Source organism: Rhinatrema bivittatum, chromosome 2, assembly GCF_901001135.1.
Source record: "Rhinatrema bivittatum chromosome 2, aRhiBiv1.1, whole genome shotgun sequence".
Classification (NCBI taxonomy): Eukaryota; Metazoa; Chordata; class Amphibia; order Gymnophiona; family Rhinatrematidae; genus Rhinatrema; species Rhinatrema bivittatum.
The window spans coordinates 247,492,883-247,519,883 of NC_042616.1; the positions used below are offsets into that span (position 1 = coordinate 247,492,883).

The 27,001-nt window shown below is 42.6% G+C and overlaps 1 protein-coding gene across 1 annotated transcript in view; it reads right to left on the reverse strand.

Annotated features, from left to right (window-relative positions):
• The window catches only part of ANO10 (anoctamin 10), a 536,131-nt gene that overhangs the window by 190,133 nt on the left and 318,997 nt on the right, over window positions 1-27,001 (reverse strand). Inside the window, exon 12 of the mRNA XM_029589377.1 lies at window positions 6,796-6,915. Coding sequence (XP_029445237.1) covers window positions 6,796-6,915 — 120 coding nt within the window. The remainder of the gene's footprint in view (window positions 1-6,795; window positions 6,916-27,001) is intronic.

A 27,001-nucleotide genomic window follows, 5' to 3' on the forward strand; every position in this document is an offset into this window, starting at 1 on the left:
TTTCTTTTCAGGGACGGGATCTCATTTTTTGGTTATACAACAAACCAAACAAAAAAAAAAAACCTACCTAAAAAAATGACAGACTAAGAGGGTAGAAAATACTCCCAATTTTGGAAAAAAAAAATCTCCATAAAAACGTTATTAAATAAGGAAGAACTCTCTGAGGTTTTATCTCTGAAACAAAATAAAATGAGTGACAGCCATGACATGCTGCCCCTTGCAGGGTAACGCATATCCTAGACACAATAAAATGGTGGCAAGAGTTTATATAAGAATAGAAACCCACCATTTACCATCTCCCTCATGGAGGAAGCTAAGGTAACCACCTACATTGCATGCTGTTCTCTCCTCTTTGTAAACAATGGAATATTCCACATGGTTATTGGCACTGGTATCTCTAGATTGGCACTGGTATCTCTATATCTAGTTTTATCTAGGAATCAGATTTGAAGAGTAGAAACATCAAGAAGATTTTTGCCCATTAATTGTTCTATGACATCTTTTATCCAGTCCCAGATTATGCAAATCTATACTATATAGCCTATATAAACTGAAAAGAAGTAAAGGCGGCACAGCCATAAATGTATTTCAGAAGTGTACCAGGCTTTGCTATAAATTCAGCTTTGAAATACCTATATAAATCAGCTTTTTTTTTTTTAAAGTAATTCATGTGCCAGAAGTTTATAACCTTGAAAGTACACCTGCAAAATCTGTGTTCAAGTTAATAGTAAATGTACTGATTAAAACCCAGCAGTCTGCCAACAATAACCATCACTGTTGTTGACTAGTACCACCAATGCTGCTCCTTTGCTCCAGCTGTTCTCTCACCTATTCAAAAATCTGGCTACTACCTTTGTGCTGTATATAGGACCCCTAAGACAGACTCCATCAGAATCTCTGCATGCTTTCAGCAGCTCTTCTGTCCCTCAATCCCATACAAGTTTCTTTTCAAAAATTGGAATTTAAGTTTTAGTGACCTATAGGAATAAAATTTAAATTCTATATATTTACACAAAAACCCTCTGCATACAATTTTACCTCATCATAAGAACATAAGACATTGCCATACTGGGTCAGACCAAGGGTCCATCAAGCCCAGTATCCTGTTTCCAACAGTGGTCAATCCAGGCTACAAGTATCCGGCAAGTACCCAAACACTAAGTAGATCCCATGCTACTGATGTCAGTAATATCAGTGGCTATTCCCTAAGTCAACTTGATTACTAGCAGTTAATGGGCTTCTCCAAGAACTTATCCAAACCTTTTTTAAACCCAGCTACACTAACGGCACTAACCACATCCTCTGGCAACAAATTCCAGAGCTTAACTGTGCGATGAATGAAAAATAATTTTATCAGATTAGTTTTAAATGTGCTACTTGCTAACTTAATGGAGTGCCCCCTAGACCTTCTATTATCCGAAAGAGTAAATAACAGATTTAAACGTACCCGTTCTAGACCTTTCATGATTTTAAAGACCTCTATCATATCCCCACCCCCCCCCCCCCCCCCCCTCAGCTGTCTCTTCTCTAAGCTGAACAGCCCTAACCTCTTTAGCCTTTCCTGACAGGGGAGTTGTTCCATCTCCTTTATCATTTTGGCCGCCCTTCTTCATCGCAACAATATCTTTTTTGAGATGCAGCGACCAGAACTGTACACATTACTCAAGGTGCGGTCTTCACCATGGAGCGATACAGAGACATTATGACATTTTCTGTTTTATTAACCATTCCTTTCCTAATAATTCCTAATATTCTGTTTGCTTTTTTGACTGCTGCAGCACACTGAACCGATGATGTCAATGTATTATCTACTATGACGCCTAGAATTGTTTCCTGGGTGGTAGCTCCTAATATGGAACCTAACATCATGTAACTACAGCAAGGGTTATTTTTCCCTATATGCATCACCTTGCACTTATCCACATTAAATGTCATCTGCCATTTGGATGCCCAGTCTTCCCGGCTTGCAAGGTCCTCCTGCAATTTATCACAATTTGCTTGTGATTTAACTACTGGTTATAAAGCAAATGTGACATTTTGTTTATAACTAAAAAATATAGAGAAACATGGGATAATCAGAGTTACTAGATTAGAGAATGGGAGCTGACAGATCTACAACAATTAAATTGTTAACAGAATGTTGGGATGCATAAAATGGAAGCTGGAAGTCCATGTGTTTTATAGGGTCCTGATCTCCTCAACACAGGAAATATAAAGAAAGTGCATAGAACCACAACAACATTGAAAACAGATAAAACAAGAACATTTTGTTTACCATAACTCAGTAACAAACTGTTTAGAGATTAGCTGCCATAGTGATCTGCTGTTAATAAATACATTAGAAGCCCCTGCATGGCTAGCAAAATACCTTTCAGAACAGGTGACTGTCGATATACTGCAAGTTTTGGCTGGAAGATATTCTCTAGAAGAACTATCTCCATAAAAAATAAATCTTGCTGAAATTTTTCAGATTGAAATATCTTGTTTGAGTTTTGTTGTGCATGGCCTGATGTTCGAGTCAGAATAATTTGTTCTATGTCCATGATAGAACTTGAATGGCTACCATCTCTTCTCTCAAAACACATTCTTTCAAAAACTATACACTTAGCGCTATAGGCAGCGGAAAGGGGGGTCATGGGGGCCATGGCTCCCTCAAAATTCGAGCCGCCATTGGCAACAACCGCTCCCTTCTCCTAAATTTAGATATGGCTCCCTACTTACCAAGCATATCTGGAAGCTGAAAACTGCAAGAGTGAGACCTCCTCTGGCTAGAGTGCTGCAGGAGAGTGCAGAGAGTGAGATCCATTCTGGCTAGAGTGCAGCAGTAGGGATGCAAGAGAGTGAGTCCTCCTCTGGCTAGAGTGCTGCAGGAGATTACAAGAGAGTCCTCCTCTGTCTAGAGTGCCATGCTTGCTGGTCCTGCCCCCTCCTCAGAACAGGCTCTGCTGGTTCAGCCTCTCCCTCTCCAACCCCCGCTTTGGACAATCTAATGATATCACAGAGAAGCTCTTTCTGCTGGAAGAATAAATCACAGCCAGCAAAACAAACAAACAAAAAAAAAAAAGCAGGAACTGCAACTTTATTATTACCTTACAGTAGCAAAAGAACAGCAGATTTATTTATTTAAAATTATTTATATACTGCCTTTACAATATTTATTGGTCAAAGCGGTTTACAAAATAAAATAACATACATAATTAAAATGATATAAAATAACAAGAACATAAAAATGAGAGAACAGCTAACTCGGGCGGTTGACAAACATTACAAAAAACATATGCAAAAGTTGTTTGTATTATCATCAGTTGTCCTTTTTTGCTGCTGGGAGTCAGGGGAGGTTCTCTGCCCTCTGCGTGAGCTGGCTGGGCTGATCTCAGAGAAGGACTATGCAGTGGGCCAGTGACAGAGCACATGGAGACAGGGTGTAGCTGAAGAGGGAGGAGGAAGTGTAAAAGTGGCTGCTGCAGGCCGGGTAAAGGCTGGCAACAAGGACAGGAACTCTGTATGACGACATTGCAGTTCCCTTAGTTAGCCAGTCTAGAGAAGGCGGACACTCTCTAAGTGAGCACAGGAGCAGCAGGAGAAGTGTAAGTATATTAGTGTTTGAGAATGTGTGCGTGTCTGAGACAGCATAAGAGTACGTGTCAGTTCCTGAGCATGTTTTAGATAGTGTGTGTGACTGAGAGAATGTGTGTGTGTGTGTGTGTCAGTGTCTGAGAAAGCAAGAGAGCGTGTGTGAGTGTGAGCTACCACTCTTTCCCTACCACTGCGCGACAACATGGTTTTAGCTGCTTTTTACCCAATCTGGAGACTTTTCACAGTGGATTTAGTGACTTTCCTCAAGTAGGAGTTGGCAACACTGCATAGACATCAGAACGGGGTGGGCCATCCAGGCCCTACTCCATCCAACTTTAGGAGCAGGTCATCCCTGCCCGCAGACAAAAAAGAAGACCCCCTAGCGGTTTTCTAACATCAAGTATTTTAGTGGGAGGTCAGGGAATGAACAATTCTAATCTATGATTTATGCAAAGCATGTACGTAAGAAAGAATGACTAACAACTATAAATGAAGTAAGAAACTGGCAGTGGGGGACACAGCTGGGGGTGGGGCTAGGGACAGAGCTTGGCTCCTCCCACCCCCCCAAACAGAAAGGTGATCCGGTGCCCCTGCTTAGTACACAGAGTACTCTTGGTTTTCTTGGCTTTTTCTCCCATAAAGGTGCCTTGGTCAGGGTGATACAGGCCTTCTTGCTGGCTGAGGACTGGAAGGAAAGCCTCCTCAAAGTCAGAGGAGCTTCTCGGTGCTGCTGCCTGAGGCAGCAGAAATTGCCCCCCACAGAAGCAGGCGCGTTCCCCTGAGACCGAGGGCATCATGGTGCCAAGGTGAATAATTCCCAGCAGCCCTGCCAGAAAGGTGATCGGGACACAGGTCTTGTGTGCCGCAGGGTGCCAGACAGCATTCCTGCTCAGAGACTGCACACAGAGCAGCAGGTAGGCAAAAACTAGCATGACCTGCCTTGTCCTCTATTAAAGGACATAAATCAGAAAATGGAAATGTATTTTTCATTTCGGGTTCCATTCATACAACTCGAAATGTGGGTTAACTCACCCTCCCACTGAAGACTGGAACCTATGCACAAGGCTGCATTGTAAATGACTGAGGAAGGCAGAACATTGATGCTAAGCTGCTGACAAATAGACTCAGACTAAGAGAGGACACGAGCCTAACCAGAGGTGACCGTATTCCGCTTTCAAGTCTCAGTGGCTGACCTAGTTTCAGCTGCTGAGAAAATGAAAATGCAGAGCACAAAAGATCAACTAAAATCACAGCCTGCCAGCTTGCTCTTTTTTTAATGTCAGGTGAGGAATTCAGAAAGAAGCTTTCAGTTCTGGGTAATTTCACAGCAAATCCATCTTGGGAGCACATCAGAGTATATCAGGCTCGATTCTAAGTCCTACGTTTGCCCTCTTAGGGGCTGATGCAATGAACTGAGCGTTAAAACTGTGCACTAAAATTCAGTACACAGTTCCTTAATGCACACGCTGAAAACTGAATACACTGGGAGTTAAAGATGCACACAAACCTGAAAATGTGCACATAGAAAATGGTAAAATGCTTAGTGCGCAGAAAAACATGATTTATGCATATAAATCATATTTTCTGGGCAGAAAATACAATTCATATATACACATCATGTTTTCTGTGCATAAAATATGGCTTAGGTGCACAAAAGATGGCTTTTTGTGCAGAAATCATTTTTGTGCACATTACTCATATTTTATGCACAGAAAACATGATTTGCGTGCACAAAGTATGTTTTCTACAAATAAAATCCCAAATACAGATCCCGGCACCAAAACTCCAGATTCCGCCCGTAAACCAACACTAACGCTGGAAACCTTATTCCACCTTAGACTAGGAGTTTAGCTTCCATTACCAAGAACCCACAAGTTAAGCCAGCACACCTCTCAGCATTGGGGGGGAGGTAATAGCTAATGCTATCATTACTACTACTACTACTAAACATAGCATGGCATTTCCAGGCAAGGCAGCTAAACATAGGTTTAAATGCACATTTGCCGCTTCACAGTGAAGTTTGCAGACAAAAAAATGTGCGCACAGCTGAAGGTCAAACTACACTTTATTGCAACACACTTTGCGGAGCACACTTTATTGCAACATCCCTTGAGTGTGGAACAGACAGTCATAACTGCAAAAGGGTCATACATACATACATACATACATACAGTCTGTGACCACAGCAATGTAACCTTTCAGGAGTCAGTTCTTCATAAGGCACAGGGCCGCCTGCAAGAGCATCTAGATTCGTCAGTTTTGTTCCAGCTTAGGACTGGATCACAGAAGGCATGTGGTTGCTAGCCTTTTACTTTTTAAACAGAGTTTTCACTGCTATAGATTAGAAGAGCTTTCATCAGAAAAAATCTGCAGCACGACACCCACAGACTCAAATATAAGGCATCTCAGGTGAACAGATGGCTCTGTTTTGGCAGGAAAGATTTGTTTTACCCCAGTGAAATGTATGGACCTGCAGTTTTTATATGCCTAATACAAGCAGGACTCATATATATATATATATATATATATATATATATATATATATATATTCATACATGCGGTGGGGGTAAAACCAGGGCTGGATCTGCCTATCCGGACACCACAGAGTCAGCAGGTCACCCTAAACATATGACACTAGCACCAGCACATGAATTTTTGCAATCATCCCCTTTCTTCATACTCTGTCGCACAAGCAGTGTTGCAAGGAGCGAGGTACGGAAGTGCCAAGCACGTCGAAGCCTCCTCCCTGGCTGCACAGGAAACATTTCAGCTACTACATTTCTTCTCAGGCATGCCCAGGTTTCAATCAGATAACAAAACCATAAGTCATCATCAAAGGTGGGCTGCTGGCGATCACAGGAGCCCTGACAAGGAAAGGGACTTTATCCGGAACACCTGCAGAAACTCTGCACAAGCACAACAGCAAACGGTAACCGCTGCTCTCCGTAAAACATCTATTTGGGGGATGGGAAGGGGCTACAATCCAAAACAATGGTAAAACAGTGAACGGCACTGAAAAAGGAGTTTTGCAAAGCACATGCCCCTGAGATTACTCCCTTTACCAGTCACCTCTCAAGCCTCCCTGCCAACGTCTACAGAATCAGAAATAACCTTGCAGAGGGTGGCAGAATGGTAGAGGCAGCAGGTTCTGCTCTCGCAGTAGCTTCTTTCTGTTCCCGGCAGTGGAACCTGAGTTGGAGGAAGTGATCTGCTCCTTACCTGTTTTTGTTTGAGGGCTTCCAGTGACTCAAACTCTAATCTGGCTAACTTCATCCGGATCTCGTACGGGTAGTCGGGAATCACAAACGCCATAATAAATTTCACTGCCAGCAAGGCGTGCTGTAAAAACAAGCAGAAACCCCACAGAGAGTTAAAAGAGTTTTGCAAAGAAAGCGGCCTCAATATCTTTTATTTATTTACCATAATTTATATTCCACTTCATTACCAGAATCTGCTTGAGGAGGATCACAACTTAATCAAAAACAGACAATTTACACATTAAAATTATAAAATACAAGACATTAATTAAAAGCACTTCTAAACAAATAAAAGCCTTCAATAGTTTTCTAAAACAGAGGTTCCCAAACCTGTCCTGGTTTGGGAACCTCTGAAGGTAGTGCATGCAAATTTAACTCATGTATATTCATTGTGGATATCCTAATAACCTGACTGGCTAGGAGTCCTCCAGGCCAGGTTTGGGAACCACTGTGGGTTCTACAGCATGAAGCAAGAGACAAATGCCATACAGTTAAGTTTTGCTTAATTCAATAATTGCAAACAAAAACCTGTATTAGCTGAAATAAAATCATTACCAAAATTAGTTTTTCTGTTGTTACTCTCCCTTGTCTGTTTCTATATGGATCTCATCATCAAACTATCATACATGATCTTCAGTATATGTTTCTGTTTTTAATACCCTTCATGGGTAAGGCCCCATTGGGATTCCTATGAAGGAATGTGGCCTAGAAGATAGGTCATGCAGTGGAGAGTAGGAGGAATGTACCATCGCTGCCACAGCATCCCTAGTGGAGGTTGCTCCAATGGTTCATTCCTGTTTGTATATTAGCATTGATCCCATGGCCGGATTCAGCATAAGATAATGTAGGCATGTGCACGGGTGCTAAATTCTGAAAGCCCACAAAAACTGAGACTCTCCCTACTGCTCTCTGGTTTCTGGGGGGTGAAACCCACCGCCTCAGGTCCTTTTCCTATGGGATCCACAATCTTAAATCCAGCCCTGTACGATCCCTAATGCCTGTATGGATTGTTTAGTTGGAGTTCAGAAGGTAGGAGCTTTCCCTTTCAGTTCGCTTAAGTTTTCATGGAACAGGCCCAAAGCCTTGAATGAGGAGTCTTAGTTAAGAGATTTATTTAAACTCTCATTCAATGGTTGACAATTTATCTCTCTTTTTGAGTAGTTTACTCATCATGCAGTTTGGGGGGGGGGGGGGGGTTTGGGAGAGAGTTTACCACCCTTCCTAGGCAAGAGAGAGGCGTGAAAATGTGAGGTTTTATTAAAGCCATTCAGGTGTTCCTCAAGCTGAGGGATTCTATTCCCAGTCCAGTAATTGGTTGAGAAGTAGTGGATACTCAGCAGGAACCATAACAGAAGGAGAGAGGAGGAACTGAGATATCACACTAGTGCTCACAAGGTAGAAGAAAGGAGGTGAGGAGGCAACTGGAGATTTCAAGATCAAGCAGTGGATCCCATGTATTTCAAGGGGAATTCCTTAAGGGGATGGATAGGAGGACTGTGCTCAGAGCGCCCAGGGAAGCAGCAGAATTTGAGGAAGAAGGGACCCTGAAGGAGAGATTAAGGTACCACTGATTCAAAGATTTACTGCTTCCAGTTAAATTATGGATATAACCAGAGAACTTTATATCAAATGCCATGTTATTCATGTTAAAGCACTACTTCAGTAAAGTTTTATGCTGTAACACTATCACTGTGTCCAGCTTCTTCATTGACATTCAGAAAAAGATAAAATACTTAATGTTCAGGGCCTTGGAGAATTATACTCTCCCCCCCCCCCCCCTAACGGAGGACCTGCAGTGCAGTTGTGTGAAAGCAAGTCCACGACTCAGCCCATGTATTGAGTGTATACCTCTACTTTTTGGGACAGGTCTGAAATGGGGTTACCCAGATGTACTGTAGGGCAAAGTAAAGCAATGACCTGTTTTGGTTGACAGGGGCATTTAATTGCTTTCTTTGCCCAATCACTAGATGTCACTATAAGATTGGTGATCGGCTGTTAGTAACATAAGAGCACAGGGGCATTTAATTGCTTTCTTTGCCCAATCACTAGATGTCACTATAAGATTGGTGATCGGCTGTTAGTAACATAAGAGCACATACTGATGAGGATATACGGTGTCTGCTGGCCAAAGAAGTTTGATCGCTTGTGGGATATTGCTCCTTAATGAAGTCAATGTTTGTTGCTTTTGTCACTGGCTCTCTACCCTCTTGAGTAGATGAGCACACAAGCGATCAACACTCACATCTATGTCTCACCACCAAGCTTTGTAATAATCTCAACAGCTACCAAAACTAGTGAAGCAGTTGCCCAAACATCCAGCTGGCTAGATCTCCGTGGCCTTGCTGGACAGAAACTGGCCACAACCAACCTACAGCATCGAACCAATCAATTCTTGGGGGATTGCAGCCTCCTAATTTCAACCCGGCTAACCTGTAGCTTTTGGCATCAATGCTCTCCACCCAAGAGCTCTTGCCTGCTGCTTCAGAACGGCTACAAAAAGTTTATGAAGAGAGAAAACTGGAAACATATGCATTGTGTGACAACAGCATAAATTCCAACTAAATGCACAACTGGCTGAAGTAGGGGTCTGTTCTATAAACTTCTCTTAGACTCTCTAGAGTCCTATATTGCACCAACCTATCAAATGGCAGATATGGGCAAGGCTCTGATATCTTTAGAGTACAACCATATTCCAATAATGCCTGGATTGGATACATGATCTTTTTTTAAAACACAAGTATGATCATGTACATACAGAGAACACAGAATATGGTGGCAACAAAAAACTGCAAGGCCTCCCGGTCTGCCTGTTTTCCACAGACCCTGACTGATGCTCTGCGCCTAGCCCATGATTTCTTGAATTATGCAATTGTTTTTGCCTCCACAGAGGTGCCAGTCATGCATCTGTCACTCTCTAGTCAGTTCAATGGGAAACTACAGAGTTGCTTTCAGCTGAAAAATAAAAATGTTTTGCTAGAGTTCTCTGTAACCTTGCCTAAATACATCATTTGAAAGAGGATTTCCCCATTCCTGTGTTACACACTGCAACAGCCAAATTGCGTTCATTTATAAACTTCCTGTTTTTGGAACTCCTTGGGCTGTCACAATTTGTTTGCTCTTGCTGCACAGATCTGTTGTATGGGACTCATGAAAGGTGGCCCAAGGCTGCTTCAGAGTGACTCTAGAACATGAATTCACTGGGCTCTCACCAGGGAAATTCATTCAGCTTGGACATATAGGGGGTAATTCTGTACCTGCCTGAATGAATGCAAAGTCAATTACCTGCACTTTACAATATTTTCCAGAGGGGGGAATTTTCCTTTGCTTTTCCTTTGAAAATTATCCCAGAAAAGCTACCCACACACATTTCCACCCACTAATATGTATGGATAGTTTTTCTGAGAAAACTGTGTATACGTTTGAAAATTAAAAAAAAAATTGGGAAATCCCTCCCCAACCCCAGAAACATCTCTTCTCACTGCAGGTAAAGTGCCTGCACAGAGTCCCTATGCATGTACTTTTTACCCACATATAGGACGGGCAGTTTTCTAAAAGCCCGCTTACTCACAGAAATGAAAAACTCACTCTCAAAAGGAGCGATTTTCAATATCCCACGCTGTTTGCAATGCAAGCAGACACTTCCAGCCTAGGGTCACAGCAGTCACATTTCAAAGGGAAACCATCTGCACCCTATCCCTTTAAATATCAATTCAAATATCCACATGGGAGTGCCTCTGAACAATATGATGATAACTTTTAAACCGGTGCACGGGAGCACGTGTACGCGTTCATCGGCCCGCACCCAGGGACATGGCTATTTTATAATATACACAAAGGGGAAATGTGCTGCAAAAATGGTACTGGACAATAACAGTTCATCAACAGGGGATTGCTTTTATTTTACATATGCACACTAGACACTGTGCACGAAATTAAAACCACAGTAAACATTAGCGTAAATGCGAAGGACCCCAACACGGTCGTGTTTCACATCAGGGCTGCGTCAGGGGGACCGGAGGATTCACAAATTTGTATGCTGTAGAAAGGGCAATGTGTTTGTAAACAGCTGAGGAAGCCGCTGGAAAACCAGTTTAATGGTTGAGATGCGAAAGGCTTTACAAAATTTAGCTCGTAGCGTGAGGCTAGATGCGGATACTGAAAACATCGCGGGGGAAAGTGCTTCAAAGCACCCAATGTTTCAAAAAAGGAACCTTATTGGGAAGTGGAGTGGACCGGGTAGGTCTCCCAGTGCAGAGTGAGTAAGAGATGGAACCGGCTATCTTCTCAGCCACGGTGTATTTAAGGGAGAATAGCCAAACGATTTGCAAAATTTAAACCATTATAAGGCTGGGCACGGATGCCAGAACCAACACGGGAAGAAATGTTTAAACAACCCGATGTCTTGAGGATGAGAGGTGCTGGCGATATTTAATTGTAGAACGGACCGGGAAGGTCTCCAAATGTTAAATTGAGGGGGACAAAGTCAGCACACTCCTCAGCCGTGATATGCACACTTATAGGCACGCATGTTATAAAATAGCCTGGCTGCATGCACGTGTGGTACATTTTAACTGCACGCACAGCCTATGCACGCACATCCCACTTCTATTGTTGAAGTGGGGGGGATTTTAAAAGAGACACACACCGATGCATTTGCCAGTTTTACAAGTTCATTCCCAGTTCACCCAGTTAAAAGATAGGTCCTCCAACCCCCTCCCATTTGATAGCCTGCACACCTCCACACCCCCACAACCTTTAAATCCCTCCAAAATTATTTGTATTTACTTACACGCCATCCATAGCAGAAGTAAGGTTCCACAGCAGGGGGCCTCGGTGAGCACCGGATCAGGTAAGTATGTACACACAGATTTCTGGTTAAAATCCCGAAACACCCATGTACCGCCCATGCCACGCCCCTTTTTGAGAAGTTCCAAGATGTTCGTGCAGTGGCATTTATAGACGCATCTGGGCAGCGAGCACGAACCCAACATATTTGTGCATCCCCTAATTTTGGCGCACGTCTGGCTTTTAAAATTCACCTTTATGTGCGCGTAGCCCCTGTCCTGTCGGCTAACAGGGCTCAAGGGTGAACTGGGAATTGCTGGGGGGGTCACATTCTGACCTATGCTCCAGAGCTCTTTTCCCAATAGGAGGAAAAAGACTTCCTGTAGAGGGTTTTTGCTTCCTACGATAAAAAAAAACAAAACCACTCTGACAAGTCAACTGTTAAAAAAAAAAAAAATCCTTTTATTGAATACTTGATTGAAGATGAAAAAGTCGAAAAAGGTACACTCTGGAATAGTGCATTTTAATGGAGAAATAAAGTTCCAGAAGAAAATCAGAGACAGTGTTACCGACAAATCTATACTCTCTAGCAGCAGACATTCCTCGCAAGAGACCCCCCCTGGGTGTTTCCGCAATGGCACCTGCAAATTTGATTATATTAAACAAAGAATACTACACTTTCAAAATAATGTGCAAACTTTATTAATTTCTTTACTCTATCTAGACAATAAAATACTCACTACCACATTCAAACCCATTCACACTCACCTAAAAACATTTCCAGAACATAGTGATTGCAAGAAATTCTTATTAGATTTTTAACAATCAATGTAACAAAATACAATACTTTGCATATGTCAGATTACAGTAATGTCATTTTCATTGTATCATATTCGCCATGATCGTTGTTACATTCCAAACCAAATTTACATCGTTGTCCAACAAAAGATCTTTGTTTCTCCCCTCATGGGGCTTCCTCAGGGACTTGTGTTATAAATGCGCAAAAGTTGAATTTCCCAATATAATTCTCCAATATAATCAAACGTAGACTACTGATATCCGAAACTCCAATGGTGTATATGCATCAGCTTTTACTCCAATTTCATCATCACATGAAATTCTCAAAAATTCTTTTATACCATAATTTATATACCGGGTATGTCAAAGCATACATCCGTAAATCGAGCTGGCGTCCACGTAGCGTCAATCACGCTGTGCAAAGCAATCTTCCTGCTGACTCCCCATCAAGAAAATCCTCTCTCTAAAACAATACAGAAATCTCTCTCAAATATGTAAAGGTGCTTAATTCCCTTACTTAGCATCCCAAAGGGGATGGCTTTTAGGAGTGATACAAAGTATGGTTCAGTGAGTCACAGGGAGCACTGTAGAGTTCTGTAGATGAGTCTTGAGGAATTCGGAGGGGGGGGATTTTTTTTTTTTTTTAATTAGACATGCTGATTTGCTGGAGTGAGCTTCGGAAGCTCACTTTGGTAAGGGTTAAAGGCCGGCTGGGAAGATTAGGAACCCCTACCCATTCGGAACATCATCTGCCTGGGGAAATCTGCAAGCAGAGGTGTGCAGGAAGGTGAAGAGCTATTTTCTTCTTCTCCATTGAGACTTGAACAAATGTTTTACTAGGAATTTGGGTGGAAAATTCCTAAAGAAAAATGAGTTAACCTCTACTGAAACTTTTTGGAATTGTTTGAAAAGCTGGTATTTCATTTGGGGATTGTATGCTAATTTTTTTTCCTGACCTTTTTGTTGAACTTAAAACTTGGATTATTTGATAAATTTTTCTTGCTTGCTTGAACACCAGTTCTTGTGTGGGCTGTACTTTGGGATCTTTTGGGCCTTGCAAGAAACCCTGCTCCTCACAACACGAAACCATGCCCAGAGGGTGCACCGAGTGGGACAGTACTCAGCAGTCTCTGAAAGTGACCCCCCGCAGCGAAGAGGGGGTACATACATACATTCACGGAGTATGGGACCAACTCCCCTCATCCTGGTCTTTTGGAATACACCAGAAGTCCAAATCTTGGAACACAAGACAAAATCTTCCTTATCCTCAGGGTCTGGGAGCACCAATTCTTGGTTCACCAGCCACCTTCTCAGGACAAAAGACAGAACAGAAGAAAATGAACATAACCTATTACATCCCAAATTTATTTTTTAAACCTGTCTACTAGGGGAGCTCCGGAGGTGAGAGGAGTTGCTGGGCTTCCCATTTTCTCTGCCGAAGTTGAGGGGCCTATCATTGGCGGTGTCTGACTGGGCAGGTGAGTCTAGTTCCCCAATTGATCCATCTGGAGGCATGGCGAGTGATGATGGCTGGGAGTGACTGCCGGCTCTTTAAATCTGATGGCATGGGAGTACAGCATTTGGGAGCTCTGGAGGTGAGAGGAATTGCTGGGCTTCCCATTTTCTCTGACGAAGTTGAGGGGCCTATCATCGGCGGTGTCTGACTGGGCAGGTGAGTCTAGTTCCCCAATTGATCCATCTGGAGGCATGGCGAGTGAAGTCGGCTGGAATTGACTGCTGGTCCTTTAAATCTGACGGCAGGGTGTTGCCCTGCCACTGCTGGCATGATGCCTAAGCCACCTGTGCCGAACGGGTGCGCGTCTTGTCCGGCTTTGTTTGGTTTGCCTGGCCAGTTTGCTCTGTCCGGACACTTGCTCCTGATTGAGATACGGTTGTTAAATGGGGAAGAAAAGGAAAGCAAAAATAACTTCGTCTCCTACTCTATAATCCCTCCAAGGCCTGATGGATGGGAATGAGACGCCTATTGAGGACTGCGAGGGGGGTGGTTTTTTTCTGCCTCTCTGAGTCCTGGCGAAGGTCCTTCTTCTCCACAACCACCAATTATTTCAGCTAAAGATGTCATTAAGGTAAACAATTTAATGAGTCTTGGTGGTAATGACAAATCAATTAGACATTATCAGGCTGAACTTATACCATCTAATCAGTCTTCTCCTATTAATGATGATAATACATCTGAGGATGTAGGTAGGCCACAACAGCCTGCTGAAGTTCCTCCCAACGTCACGCTTATTGATTTGTGGAGGATGATATCTAAACTGGACTCTGTCTCACAAGTATTTTTGTTTAAATTATTGTTTTGTTTAAATGTTTTGTTTAAATTATTATTTAAGTTTTAAATTGTTACCTAAGTTGCACACTATGTTACTTAAAGTTTTGCTTAGATGTATCTTATTCTTTGTAAAGCCCACCGGCAAGTTCTTACTGTTCATTGTAAACCGGTTTGATTTGTATCCAATGCAAGAAGATCGGTATATAAAAGCTAAAAATAAATAAATAAATAAATAAAGTAAATGCATATTTGTCTTAGTTAATGCCAACAGAATATCTATTGATGAGCAGAGTAGAAAAATTTCTGAATTAGAAACAGCTGTTGGTTCATTATCTTCTAAATTTCAGTTATTACAGAATTCAGAAAATATGCATATCAAAGATAATTTGGCTCTGCCTAGTGAGATTGATTATATTGAGAATTTGATGCGTTCAAAAAATGTACATCTGGTTAATTTTCCTCAAACTCGTTTGTTGTCACCATATGAAATGTTTAAGAAATTTCTTAAAGAAATATTATCATACAGTGATGACAATATTCCTAAGATTTCAAAAAATGTTTATTTACCTAAACGAGTTGGTAGAGTGATTCAGGCTCAGAGTGGGATGTTGATGTGTCATCTAGTTTGGGAGTGTCTACTTTCTTAGATGAATCTATTGATATAATTAATAATAGAACAACACTTTTTGTTTCCTTTTTATTGGAACAAGATAAAGATCAAGTGTTTAGGAATTTCTTTAAGAACAAAGATGCTTTGTGGCCAGAAAATTGAAATGTTTCCTGATATCTCCAGACCCACATAGGCTTGTAGGAGACATTTCTTATCCCTGAAGAGTAAAACTTTGGCTACTGGAGCCACTTTTTTCCTGAAATTTCCTTGTTATTGCTTTATTACTTTTCAGGCTAAGAAATTTATAATTTCTAACCCACTACACTTGCAGACATTTCTAATGGATAAGTCCAAAATAAATGAGAATCCAGTTTAGTTATTTTAAGAAATAAGACCAATTACATTTTGAATCATCTCCGCTCTCCTAATATATTATTTGCCTTAGATTATGTTTATATGCATATGTTATAAGTTTATTCATAGGTATATAAGCATGCTTTTCCTTTCTCCCCCATGATTATTGGGTCAAGTATTCAGTATATGTTTTTCCTATGTATATTTATGTATTTTGTTTCTTTACACTGTAATACTTGTTTCCTTTCGTTTTATAATGTGCATACATTTAAAACTCAATAAAGGAAAAAAAAAATCTGTCCTCTAAATCGAACACTGAGACATAATGGGTTAAGAGAAGTGAGCTCAAAGGAACCCTGAGCCAGGTGGGCTCATGAGTTTGGTTAAACCACTCACAGCAGAAACATTCTTCTGACTGGGGAGTGTAAGTCACACCAATACATTCCTACTTCCTATGACCTCATCTACCAGTGTCCATGGAGACACTGAAAGGACACTTTGATGACCCCCTTACTACATGCTATAGAAGCCCACTCATGCTTTTAGCCAGTCAGAGGAGAGCAAGTTTAACACAGGGCAATTTACTTGAGCAAATCACTATTTATGTGGATAAATGGCTTTGCAAATTGCCCTTTATATGCACAGAAGGTTACAGTGTAGCATCCAGCAATGGAGAGACACTATTTATTTTATTTATTTATTTGGAACTTTTTTATACCGTCATTCATGTGCAAAAGAACATATCAGATCGGTTTACATCAAAACGAGGAATGGCATAACAACGAATGCATTACATCAAACAAGGGATTCAGGTAACTGGGATCCAATAGGTATGGATAAATATAGAGCTCTATATTTACAATTTATTAGGCCACCCTGCAGAGAAAGCTGGGTACAAATGAATTTAGTTTTAACAGTCAGTGACTCTGTGGCTGAAAAGTTTTTTGGGTTGTTTTTTTTTTTAGCTTACTACTTTACTCCTGGGAGAATTCTGTGCATAAAATTTTAAAATTCTGCAAAATTCTGCAAACTTTATATTGGTTAAAATAGCACAATATACATCACAGTTTTTGAGTAATTAACTTAAAATGTAATAATGAAAAATTATTATTCAAAGATGCAGAGTTTAAAATATTTTGAGCAGAATTCCCCTAGAAGTACACAGTAGGCATGTCCCTTCTACCCTCTCTTTCTCCCCTGGCCAGACCCCTTTCACTCTGTCCTCTCAGGCCCTCCACTCTCCACTATCTTTCCCCTGCTCCTCCCGGCTCAACCCCTTCCCACTATCTCTACCCTCCAGCCCTCCGCTCCTAGAATTTGACCACACTCTCATACAGCCTTTCACACAGGCTCCCTCTTTCATACTCTCACACACACACACACACATCCTCACACAGGCGCCTTTCCTCTTTCACATACACACACAAATCTTCAAACAGGTTCCCAGTGTCCCCCTCTCTCACACACACACACACTCCTTCATACAGGCTCTCTCTCTTGCGTACACACCCTCCTCACACACACAACCCCTCAAAGAGGCTCCCCCCCTTGTATACATACACACCCTCACACAGGGTCCCTCCCCTCTTGCCTGCACACACACACCCACGCACAAAGATTCCCTTTCTCTATTGCACACACCCCTCCATTCGCATAGGCTCCATCTCTCTCTGGCAAATATGCACTTGCACAGGCTTCTTCTCTTTCTCTTGCACATTCATACAACCCTGCACATAGGCTCTCTCTCTCTCTCTCACTCACTCATACCCCTTCACACGCACCCTCCCTCAGACACAAAGGCTCCAAAGCTTACACACACCTTCCTGTGCCTGTCATTCTGCGCATACACACACTAACATTCACAGACCATGTCAATGCTACTCCTCAGCCGCAACCCACTCGGGGTCCACCAGCACCTCTTTTGTCTTCAGCCGTGAGCAGGATGGGCTCCGCTTGTGGCCTGCCAGTCCTCCTTCCACTTTGGCTGTGAGGGGGGATAAACTCCGCTCGCGGCCCACTATGGCCTTCCTCAACTTCAGCTATAAGGAGGATGGCCTCTGCTCGCGGCCCACCAGGCCTTCTTCCTCTTCGGCCACGAATGGGATGGGCTATACTCGTGGCTTGCCAGGCAGCTTAAAATTCTATGCCAAAAAATAAAATTCTGCGCAAGTGGGGAATTCTGCGTAAATTCTAAGCTCTGCAGTAGTGCAGAATTTCCCCAGGACTACTCCTTGTACAGATGACCTAGCATTGCTTTCATATTCAGGAAGCCGTTGAATTGTATGGAAATCAGGAGACTTTATATAAGAAATACAGATACACAGGACATATTTCCTCTATAAGGACTCTGATTCACTTAGCTCTTTTCCCATGGTCACAGAATGGAAAAACACCTTTAGTGAATCAGGCCCCTAAGGCATTAAAACATTTCACAGTATAGCAGCAAGCTTGTATAACAAAAATAATTGAATAACTCATAGGGCCTGATTGTCATCCTATATGTCTATGAGAATAAAGGTTAGTGAATTAGGCCCACAGAAGTCTAATATATTTTGTAATAACCAGGTTAATTTCCACCTCTTGGTTACCCTGAAAACAAGATCTGGTAGAAGCCTTTACAGAACTAAGGTGGTGACCTCTTAACCCAGGGCATGGTTCAATTTATACTGGGGGGAGGGGGAGACAGAGTGGGGATTATCTGTTCTTGATCCATTTCTCCATCACTGAACCACAAGCAGCTGCTGGCCCACAGCCATCATCTGTGCATACTGGAAGAAAAATGCTTTCTGCAAAACAGCAGGTGCCTCCCTAACTGCTGCAAATTCAGCATCCACAACAATCAGGAAGAGAGGGCCGCATAAGAAAAACTTTACCGCTAGGCGGGGAGCTATAAAATTACCTTCCCTATGGTAAGAAAATTGGCAATAGTCCTCTGTCTAGGCAGTTTTGTAACTAGACACAACCTCCGAATGCTCAACATTGTCTTTTACTGTTTATGTGGGATGTTCCGGAAATGAGAGTTGTTTTCTGATGAAAGAATTTCGGACCATGGGAGTTTTTCTGGTTAACAGATCAGATGAAGAAAGCCACATTTTGGATTACAGGAGTTTTTCTGGATAATGGATCGTGGACTTTCAAATAAACAGTGCTCCACTGTATTTCATCCTTTCACCTAAGCCTCGCTGCAGCCAGAGGAGGTGCATGGTCTCCATCGGCAGTGAGGCTCGGCAGAAAATCATCAGCCATTGTCTTGCTTTAGGAGGGGCATCTTTCACTTAGCTGCACAGGCAAACCACCTGGGTAGTTTCTCTTGGAAAATGTGCTTCCAATACTGGGGTACTAAAGTGCTTGTGTATCTTAAACCTGCTGTGTCTGTGGCTGGACCACGTGCTGGAAAGTGCACGTATACATTTCAGACATGCACGCATTTCTTATCTCCCTCCCAGAAATACTTATTTTTCATCAGCTATCTTCAGTTACTTGGCGGGGTCAATTTTCACCACATGGTTTGAAACTTTTCCTCTGTACGCAGATAAAGCAGAAGCAACAGCAACTGCTAACAGGGAGCAGTTAAAAGGGACTTAAAATGTTTTCTTTGAAGGTGAAAAGCAGACAGAATCCAAGTATGTTCTCTTCCAGAAGGGCTCCGCTTTTGGGATCCTTGGTCTCCTTCCTTGCTTGACTCAAGGAAATGTATTAAGGGTTACAGAGCTCTTTTTACCACTAGGTATCTGTTCAAATCCAGTGCAGATCGGTAGGGACTTAAAAAGGTGGAAGTTAGTAGAAGTTAGTTGTGCCTTCAGTCCAGCTCTCAGAATGCAGGTATGCACATCACAAAACCAGCATGGCAATTTGGCACTAATTGGCACCTTTGCTGGCAGCCTCAGCAGGCCAGAGACTGTACACAGTTGAGACCGAATTACCCTCTCCCCCCTAGAGGTGCTCCTGCCAGGGCAGCAAGGGGAAGCCTGGATTGTCAATATCTGTGCCGTACCTGTTCTGTGGAGAAATGGAGGGCTTCAGTTTCTAAAGCTGTCAATCTAGTGCTCTTCGCCAGCATTAAATTCACTCAAAAACAAAAAGAGTATACAACAGTTGCTCAGGAAGTGGTTAAAATGAAAGAAAAGACCCAAAGTCAGCTTAGGAACAACTGCTTTTTTTTTTTTTTTGAGATGCAGCGACCAGAATTGTACACAGTATTCAAGGTGTGGTCTCACCATGGAGCGATACAGAGGCATTATGACATTTTCTGTTTTATTCACCATTCCCTTCCTAATAATTCCTAACATTCTGTTTCCTTTTTTGATTGCTGCAGCACACTGAGCCAGCGATTTTAAAGTATTATACACTATGATAATATGATGCCTAGATCTTTTTCCTGGGTGGTAGCTCCTAATATGGAACCTAACATCGTCTAACTACAGCAAGGGTTATTTTTCCCTATATGAATCACCTTGCACTTATCCACATTAAATTTCATCTGCCATTTGGATGCCCAATCTTCCAGTCTTGCAAGGACCTCCTGTAATGTATCACAATCCGCTTGTGATTTAACTACTCTGAATAATTTTAAATCATCCGCAAATTTGATAACCTCACTCATCGTATTCCTTTCCAGATCATTTATAAATATATTGAAAAGCACTGGTCCAAGTACATATCCCTGAGGCACTCCACTGTTTACCCTTTTCCACTGAGAAAATTGACCATTTAATCCTACTCTCTGTTTCCTGTCTTTTAACCAGTTTGTAATCCACGAAAGGACATCGCCTCCTATCCCATGACTTTTTAGTTTTCGTAGAAGCCTCTCATGAGGGACTTTGTCAAACACCTTCTGAAAATCCAAATACACTACATCTACCGGTTCACCTTTATCCACATGTTTATTAACCCCTTCAAAAAAATGAAGCAGATTTGTTAGGCAAGAGTTCCCTTGGGTAAATCCATGTTGACTGTGTTCCATTAAACCATGTCTTTCTATATGCTCTACAATTTTGATCTTGAGAATAGTTTCCACTATTTTTCCCGGCACTGAAGTCAGGCTCACTGGTCTATACTTACCCGGATCACCCCTGGAGCCTTTTTTAAATATTGGGGTTACATTGGCCACCCTCCAGTCTTCAGGTACAATGGATGATTTTAATGATAGGTTACAAATTTTTACTAATAGATCAGAAATTTCATTTTTAAGTTCCTTCAGTACCCTAGGATGCATTCCAGCTGGTTATAGCATGTAGCATAAGAATGTATATGTATGCATGTGTGTGCGCACATCTACATGATTAGTAATCTTGCTGTTCCTAAGACTTTTATTTTTGTAGATAAAAAAATTCTCTTGCTCTTCTCCTTTCAGAAGGTTGTCCTGAAAGGGGATTGGTCCTTTCCACTGACAAATGTCAGTGGAAAGGACCAATGGGTAATACGTGAAGGAGTGAATAAATTAATATTAAGTGCCTGACACTTTAATATTGCTTTATACACTCCTTCTGGTGCCGGTTGTCAGGTTCGGAGAATGGAGGCTGAATTAACCAGCGTCCATTTTCCAAACTCCTGCCAGCACTTTTTATTTTTTTTATTTTTTAAAGAGTTGCTCCTCCTACTTAATATCCCAACGATATTAAGTAGGAGGCAGTACAGAAAAGCAGTTTTTTCTGCTTTTACTAGTTTTAGTAGCGCTCAGCAATTAACGCCTGCTCTGGGCAGGCGCTAATTTCTGATTGCTAAAATGTGCGTCCTAGATGCACATTTTTTTTCCATAGGGAGTGAATAGCTAATAGCTTCATTCACATGCATTTGCATGTGATGAGTGCTATTAGTTTCACTCCGCGTTGGACATGGGTTGAGGAGGCGCTAACTAATCCCCTTATGCAACGCGTCCAACTGCGGGTTATACAGTGCACTGAGCTCAGCGCACTGTATTGCATCGGCCCCAAAGAGAGAACATCCTGGTATCCAGTGATTGCTACACCTCCCTCCAACAGAGGGAGAACAGACAATAAGAGGAAGCAGGGGCATGCACACAGATTCAGATAACCTTACTGGCATGATAATTTTACATGTGTTGCCAAAATAATACTATCTCTCTATGTTCACACACTTCCTTCTCGGTCTGCAATTATAGGCCAGAACTGAGGAGCAATGAAAGAGTGAGTCCAGTTTAGTCCGTGGGATGGACTCTCGGAGGAATGGAGTTGTTTCTTATAGGGTGGAGAGAGGTGCCAGTACAGTGCTCTTGGTGGTAGGGCCCACTTCAACAATGGCATCTTGGCATGTACTCCAGCAGCATGGGAGTTCATCCACATCTACAGAGTATCTAGACAAGCTTGCAGAACAAATCAAAGCTCATACTTGTTCATTGTTACTATTTTACTTTGAAGTCTTTGTTCTTTTTGAATTAAATAAGGAAAAATAAAGTGCACTAGTCATCTACAATATGCATAGAAAAGGGTGCGTTTTTAAGATGTGTTTCCATGCAGAGATCCTGCAATTCCCTTATTTCCCAAAAAATCCACAAAAGCAGAAAAGATCCAATATGCATACCGACTGCCAAAAGAACAAAAAGTGTGATTGTTACAAAAAATAAAACTTAAGCACTAATAAGATCACACACACACAGAAAGAAAAAGAAATAAATTCTTAGATATACACTCACGCACATGCCTCCTTATTCTCCCCTCTCCCCTCTATGTGCCTGATCTCTTCCCTCTGTTCCCTTTCATCATCATCATCTTACCTCCGCATGACCAAGGCAGAAGTAAAAAGCTGGCAGGCCAGTGGCAGCACGGGGACATGCTGAGGGCTAATTACCAGCCTCGCAGCTGCTCCTGCATCTCCCCTGTGCTGCCAATTTAGAAGGAAGATTTGTGCCATTTGGAGGGTGGAGGCGTCACTTCAGCATGACCCTGTGCTGCTTATGGGTCTGCTGGTGCTGAGTCTACCGTGGTTGTGCTGACGATGGTGTGGTAGAGAAGGGAAAGTGGCAAGCAGGCTCCACATCAGTCATTTTATTCTTCTCTTTGGCGGCCGTCAATAGGGACTCTGCCGGCCACAGATGCTTCACTGCTGCCTCCTTCTCACCCGTATCCAGACAGGGTATAGAAATGCTGGCACAGAGGACAAGACCACCCCCCACTTTGGCTCCTAGGTGCCAACACCCATATTTTAAGTGCCCATACAACCAGGCACCTGGGAAATTTCCAGCCCTCTCTTCCATACCTGACATTTTAAGCCATTTTCTAAAGTCCGATCATACACAGGGAAAAGCTTTTAAAATGATTTTTCAGAAGCAGGCAGCTGAGTTAATGGAGAAAATATTTAATGCACTTTTCAAATCAGCACTTTTCCCTGAGTGTCTAGGACTGGGGAAGGATTGCTGTTTTTTTTTTTTTAATAAAAAGCATATGATCAAGTAGCACAGTGGTTACAGACTATCTCACTGGGAAAATCCAGCAAAATAAAATCAACAGACAAGCTTTCCCACAATCGCCCAGGAGGCAAACAGAATAGCTCCAGGCTACCAAGGCTGGTGGCAAGAGCAGCAAAAGCAGCTTTGCTCCGCAGCAGTGTGCACGCTCAGCCCTGCCTCTCCGGAAACAGAAAATGCAAATCAGGGCAGAATTCTCAGAATTCTGAGTAGCTAATTTGATTTCCATAGGAATACAACTGCAGTAATGCCATTTTCTATCACTGCTGAACCAAGAAATGTACAGTAAGCCCAAAACAACCAACCAGCCTGGGAACTACAGACCGGTTAGCCTGACCTCTGTGGTGAGCAGAACAGAATCGCTGCTAAAACAGAGGACAGTGCAGTTTCTGGAATCCAATGGATTGCAAGATCCAAGGCAGCAGGTTTTTACCAGAGGTAGATCTTGTCAGATGAATTTGATTCATTTCTTTGATTGGGTGACCAGAGAGTTGGATCAGGGGAGAGTGCTAGACATAGTGTACTTGGATTTCAGCAAGGCCTTTAACATGGTTCCGCACAGATGACTTATAAATAAATTGAGCACCCTTTGTAAGGGCCCTAGAGTGCCCGTTTGGGTTAGAAACTGGTTTCATGGGAGGCGACAAAAGGTAGTGGTAAATATTGTTCACTCTGAGGAGAGGACTGTTACTAGTGATATGCATCAGGGACTGGTCCTTGGACCAGTTTTTTGCATTTTTGTGAGTGACATTGTGGAGGGATTGTTGGAAAAGACTTGACATTTGGCCAATGATGCCAAAATCTGCAACAGAGTGGACTGCCAGGAAGGTGTGGAAAACATGAGAAGGAATCTAGAGAAGCTCGAGGAATGGTGTAGGGCTTTGCCAGCTAACATTCAATGCTAAAAAATGCAGAGTTAAGCATTTAGGATGCAAAAACCCAAGGGAGAGGTATAGTATTGATCCTAAGTTGACTTTGGGTCTTTTCTTTCATTTTAACTACTTCCAGAGCAACAGGGTGAACAGAAGTATTACCTTTATTTCCTGTTGTATTCTCTTTTTCCTTTTGAGTGAATTTAATGCTGGCAAAGAGCACTAGATTGACAGCTTTAGAAACTGAAGCCCTCCATTTCTCCACAGAACAGGTTCAGCACTGGCACCAAGCCTCGGCCCTGCCCTGCAGGGTGAGAAGGTAATTCAGGCTGCCAGCAAAGGTCCCACTTAGTACCAAATTACCATGCTGGTTTTATGATGTGCATACCTCCATTCTGAGAGCTGGATTGACCATCCAGGGCACCAACATGCCTCAGCATGGGGTGGAGCACAGAGATGATAGGAACTCTTCTGTGTTCTTACACCGCTGTCATCCGGGGGGAGGACACTGATGGCTGCATCATCGGAAGACCCCACCTCTCCAGAACTGTCTGAGGTACTGCATTGGCTGGTGAGAGGAAAGATGGCTACAGAGTCAGCCTCTACCAGAAGCAGTGAGGGTGTGCCTTGAAGGAGGTGTCCCTTCTGCCCTAGAGCTGGTAGGAGTTTCTGGTTCTGCAGGCATGACTGTCAAAGGCCTATTTTAGATGTAGTGAGGCCCAGGAGAGAAACTTGGGAGGATGCCCCAGGAGCTCTCCCCTCTTGCCCTACCCTCCCCTCTTTCATGGCTTATTCTTGGGCACTCTTCTTTAGCACTTTTCTTCCTGCTCTCACACCCGTCTTGGCCCATTTCTGGTTGCTCTCCCTCCTGTCCTCCTTCGCCTATTCTCACATGCTCTCCTTCCTGCATCCCTCCCCTCCTACTTCCTGGCCCTTTCCCTCAGTGCTCCTCTCCCTCATCACCCCCTCACCAGGTGCTCTTCCTTTTATGGCCCCTTCCAGGTTGCTCTCCCTCCTGCCCTCCGCCTACGATTGCCTCTTGAGTGCTCTTCCTTTGCGCCCTTCACCTCTCTGGCCCCTTCCTTCGGCCTTCCATACACAATGGCCCCTTCTTTAGTGCTTTCCCTCCTGCGCTCTACTCCCACATGGCCCCTTACTGAGTGCTCTCACTCCTGAATGAGGCCAGATGCTCATTTTGTTTGTATCTTAGGAAGAAAGCATTAGCTCCCGAAATCTAGTCAAGAAATGTATGAAGTAAGTTCAATAAAAAGGCATTGCCTTATATTTTGTTTGTTCACCTTTATTTCTGTGTGTTCAAGAGGACTAACATTGCAACCCATTTTAGAACTTTCTTCCCCACTAGTTGAAGGCTAAAGGCCTTACTAAAATCAAGTTAGGCTAAATCCGTTGCTCCTCTCTCATCCACTACTTTTGTCACCTCATGAAACAGCTCAGTTGAGTTTGCTTGACAAGATCTCCCCCTTTTGAAGCTGCACTGCCTAGGACCCTGCCTATCATGGCATGGCTCTATCCCTAGCTTTAAAAGTGTTTCCATAGCTTTGTCCACTTTTAAAGTTAGTTGGGCAAGCCTGTAGTTATCTGCTCCCTCTTCCATCCCACTTCTATGGTGAGGAACTATATCTGCTCTCCTTCAGTTTCTTACCATTGCCCCTGTCTCTTATGGCAAACTGAATAGCTGTGAGGGGCGCAGTCCGAATTTCTTTGAGCTCTCAATATACTGGGGGGGGGTACTCTATCAGGTCCCACTGTCCTATCTGCTTTCATGTGCACGAGTACATGTGAGTACTTCCCCCTTTCCAAATGGATTTGTGATCATTTCACAACAAATTACACCACTGTATCCTGGTATATCACCTTCCCCTTCTTCCGTATACATTCAACAAACGAGCATGTTTTAGATTTCTGCTGGCCCCCCTCCTGACTAAACCTGCTTTCTTCCTTTATCTTAATTATTCTTCTTTGGTATTTGGTCCCTCCTTTATATATCTAAAGACATTTTTTGCTTCTGTTTCTGACTGGCAATTTTCTCCTCTGTTTGGGCCTTTGTTCATTTAATTGCTTTTCCTGCCTCCCTTTGTTTTTCCTGATGATTCTTTTCTGTCCTCCTCCTGTGGGGTTTTTTGTTTTTTTTTTGTATTTTCTGAATGCTAGTCTTTTGCTCTTACTATTTCTGCTACCTCCTTAGAGAGCCATATTATTCTCTTTTTCCTCTTCTCTTTGTTAACCTGCCCTGCACAGAAATTTGTTGCCTTCTCTATGCTGAGTTTTATTATTGCCCACATTTCCCCTGTGCTCTTTAAATCCTTAGTACCTGAAAGGGCTTCTTCAAAGCAATAATTCATCATCTTTAAGTTATTCCTCTTGAAGTCCAGGGCCCTCGTCCTAGGATATATTATTTTTGGTTTGTGTTTAATACTGAAACGCACTGAATGGTCATTGCTGTTTAGCCTTTTGGCTAAGATCAAAACGTAGAGTCCAAGCTGTGAGCTGAAGATGGTCCCATTGTGGTCCTTTAGGTAAGACTGAGAGTCTTTTTAATATGTGAAGGCTAAAGCCCTGCTACCTGACCCCCACTGAGGATACAATGATCTTTCAACCATAAAGGGAGGATTAAATCTACTTAAAACCCAATCCTACTGGATCATGATCATCAGAACTATATTGTTTCCTATCATGTTGGTGACACTGCTTTTGTTTGCCGGTGTGGTAACCTGAAAACAGCCAGAAAGAATAAAGAGGCAGATTCTGGCTGGTTCCCTTTTGCACAATTTATTTACAGAGATATAGATGGCAATCCTATTAAGTTTTTCCACGGCAATTCAAAGGAACTCAGCTTCTCCCTGCCCTCTTTCCCACCCCAATGTCCTTAGCCCTGTAGTTGTATGATTATTACTGTCCCCTAATGTACAGTTCCAGCTTTCTCCCTTTTATCTCCAACCTGTCTCTTCTGAAGAGAATATACCCCATCAAGGTCAACAAGATTCAGTGACTGCAAACCTCTCTCTGCCATGGTAG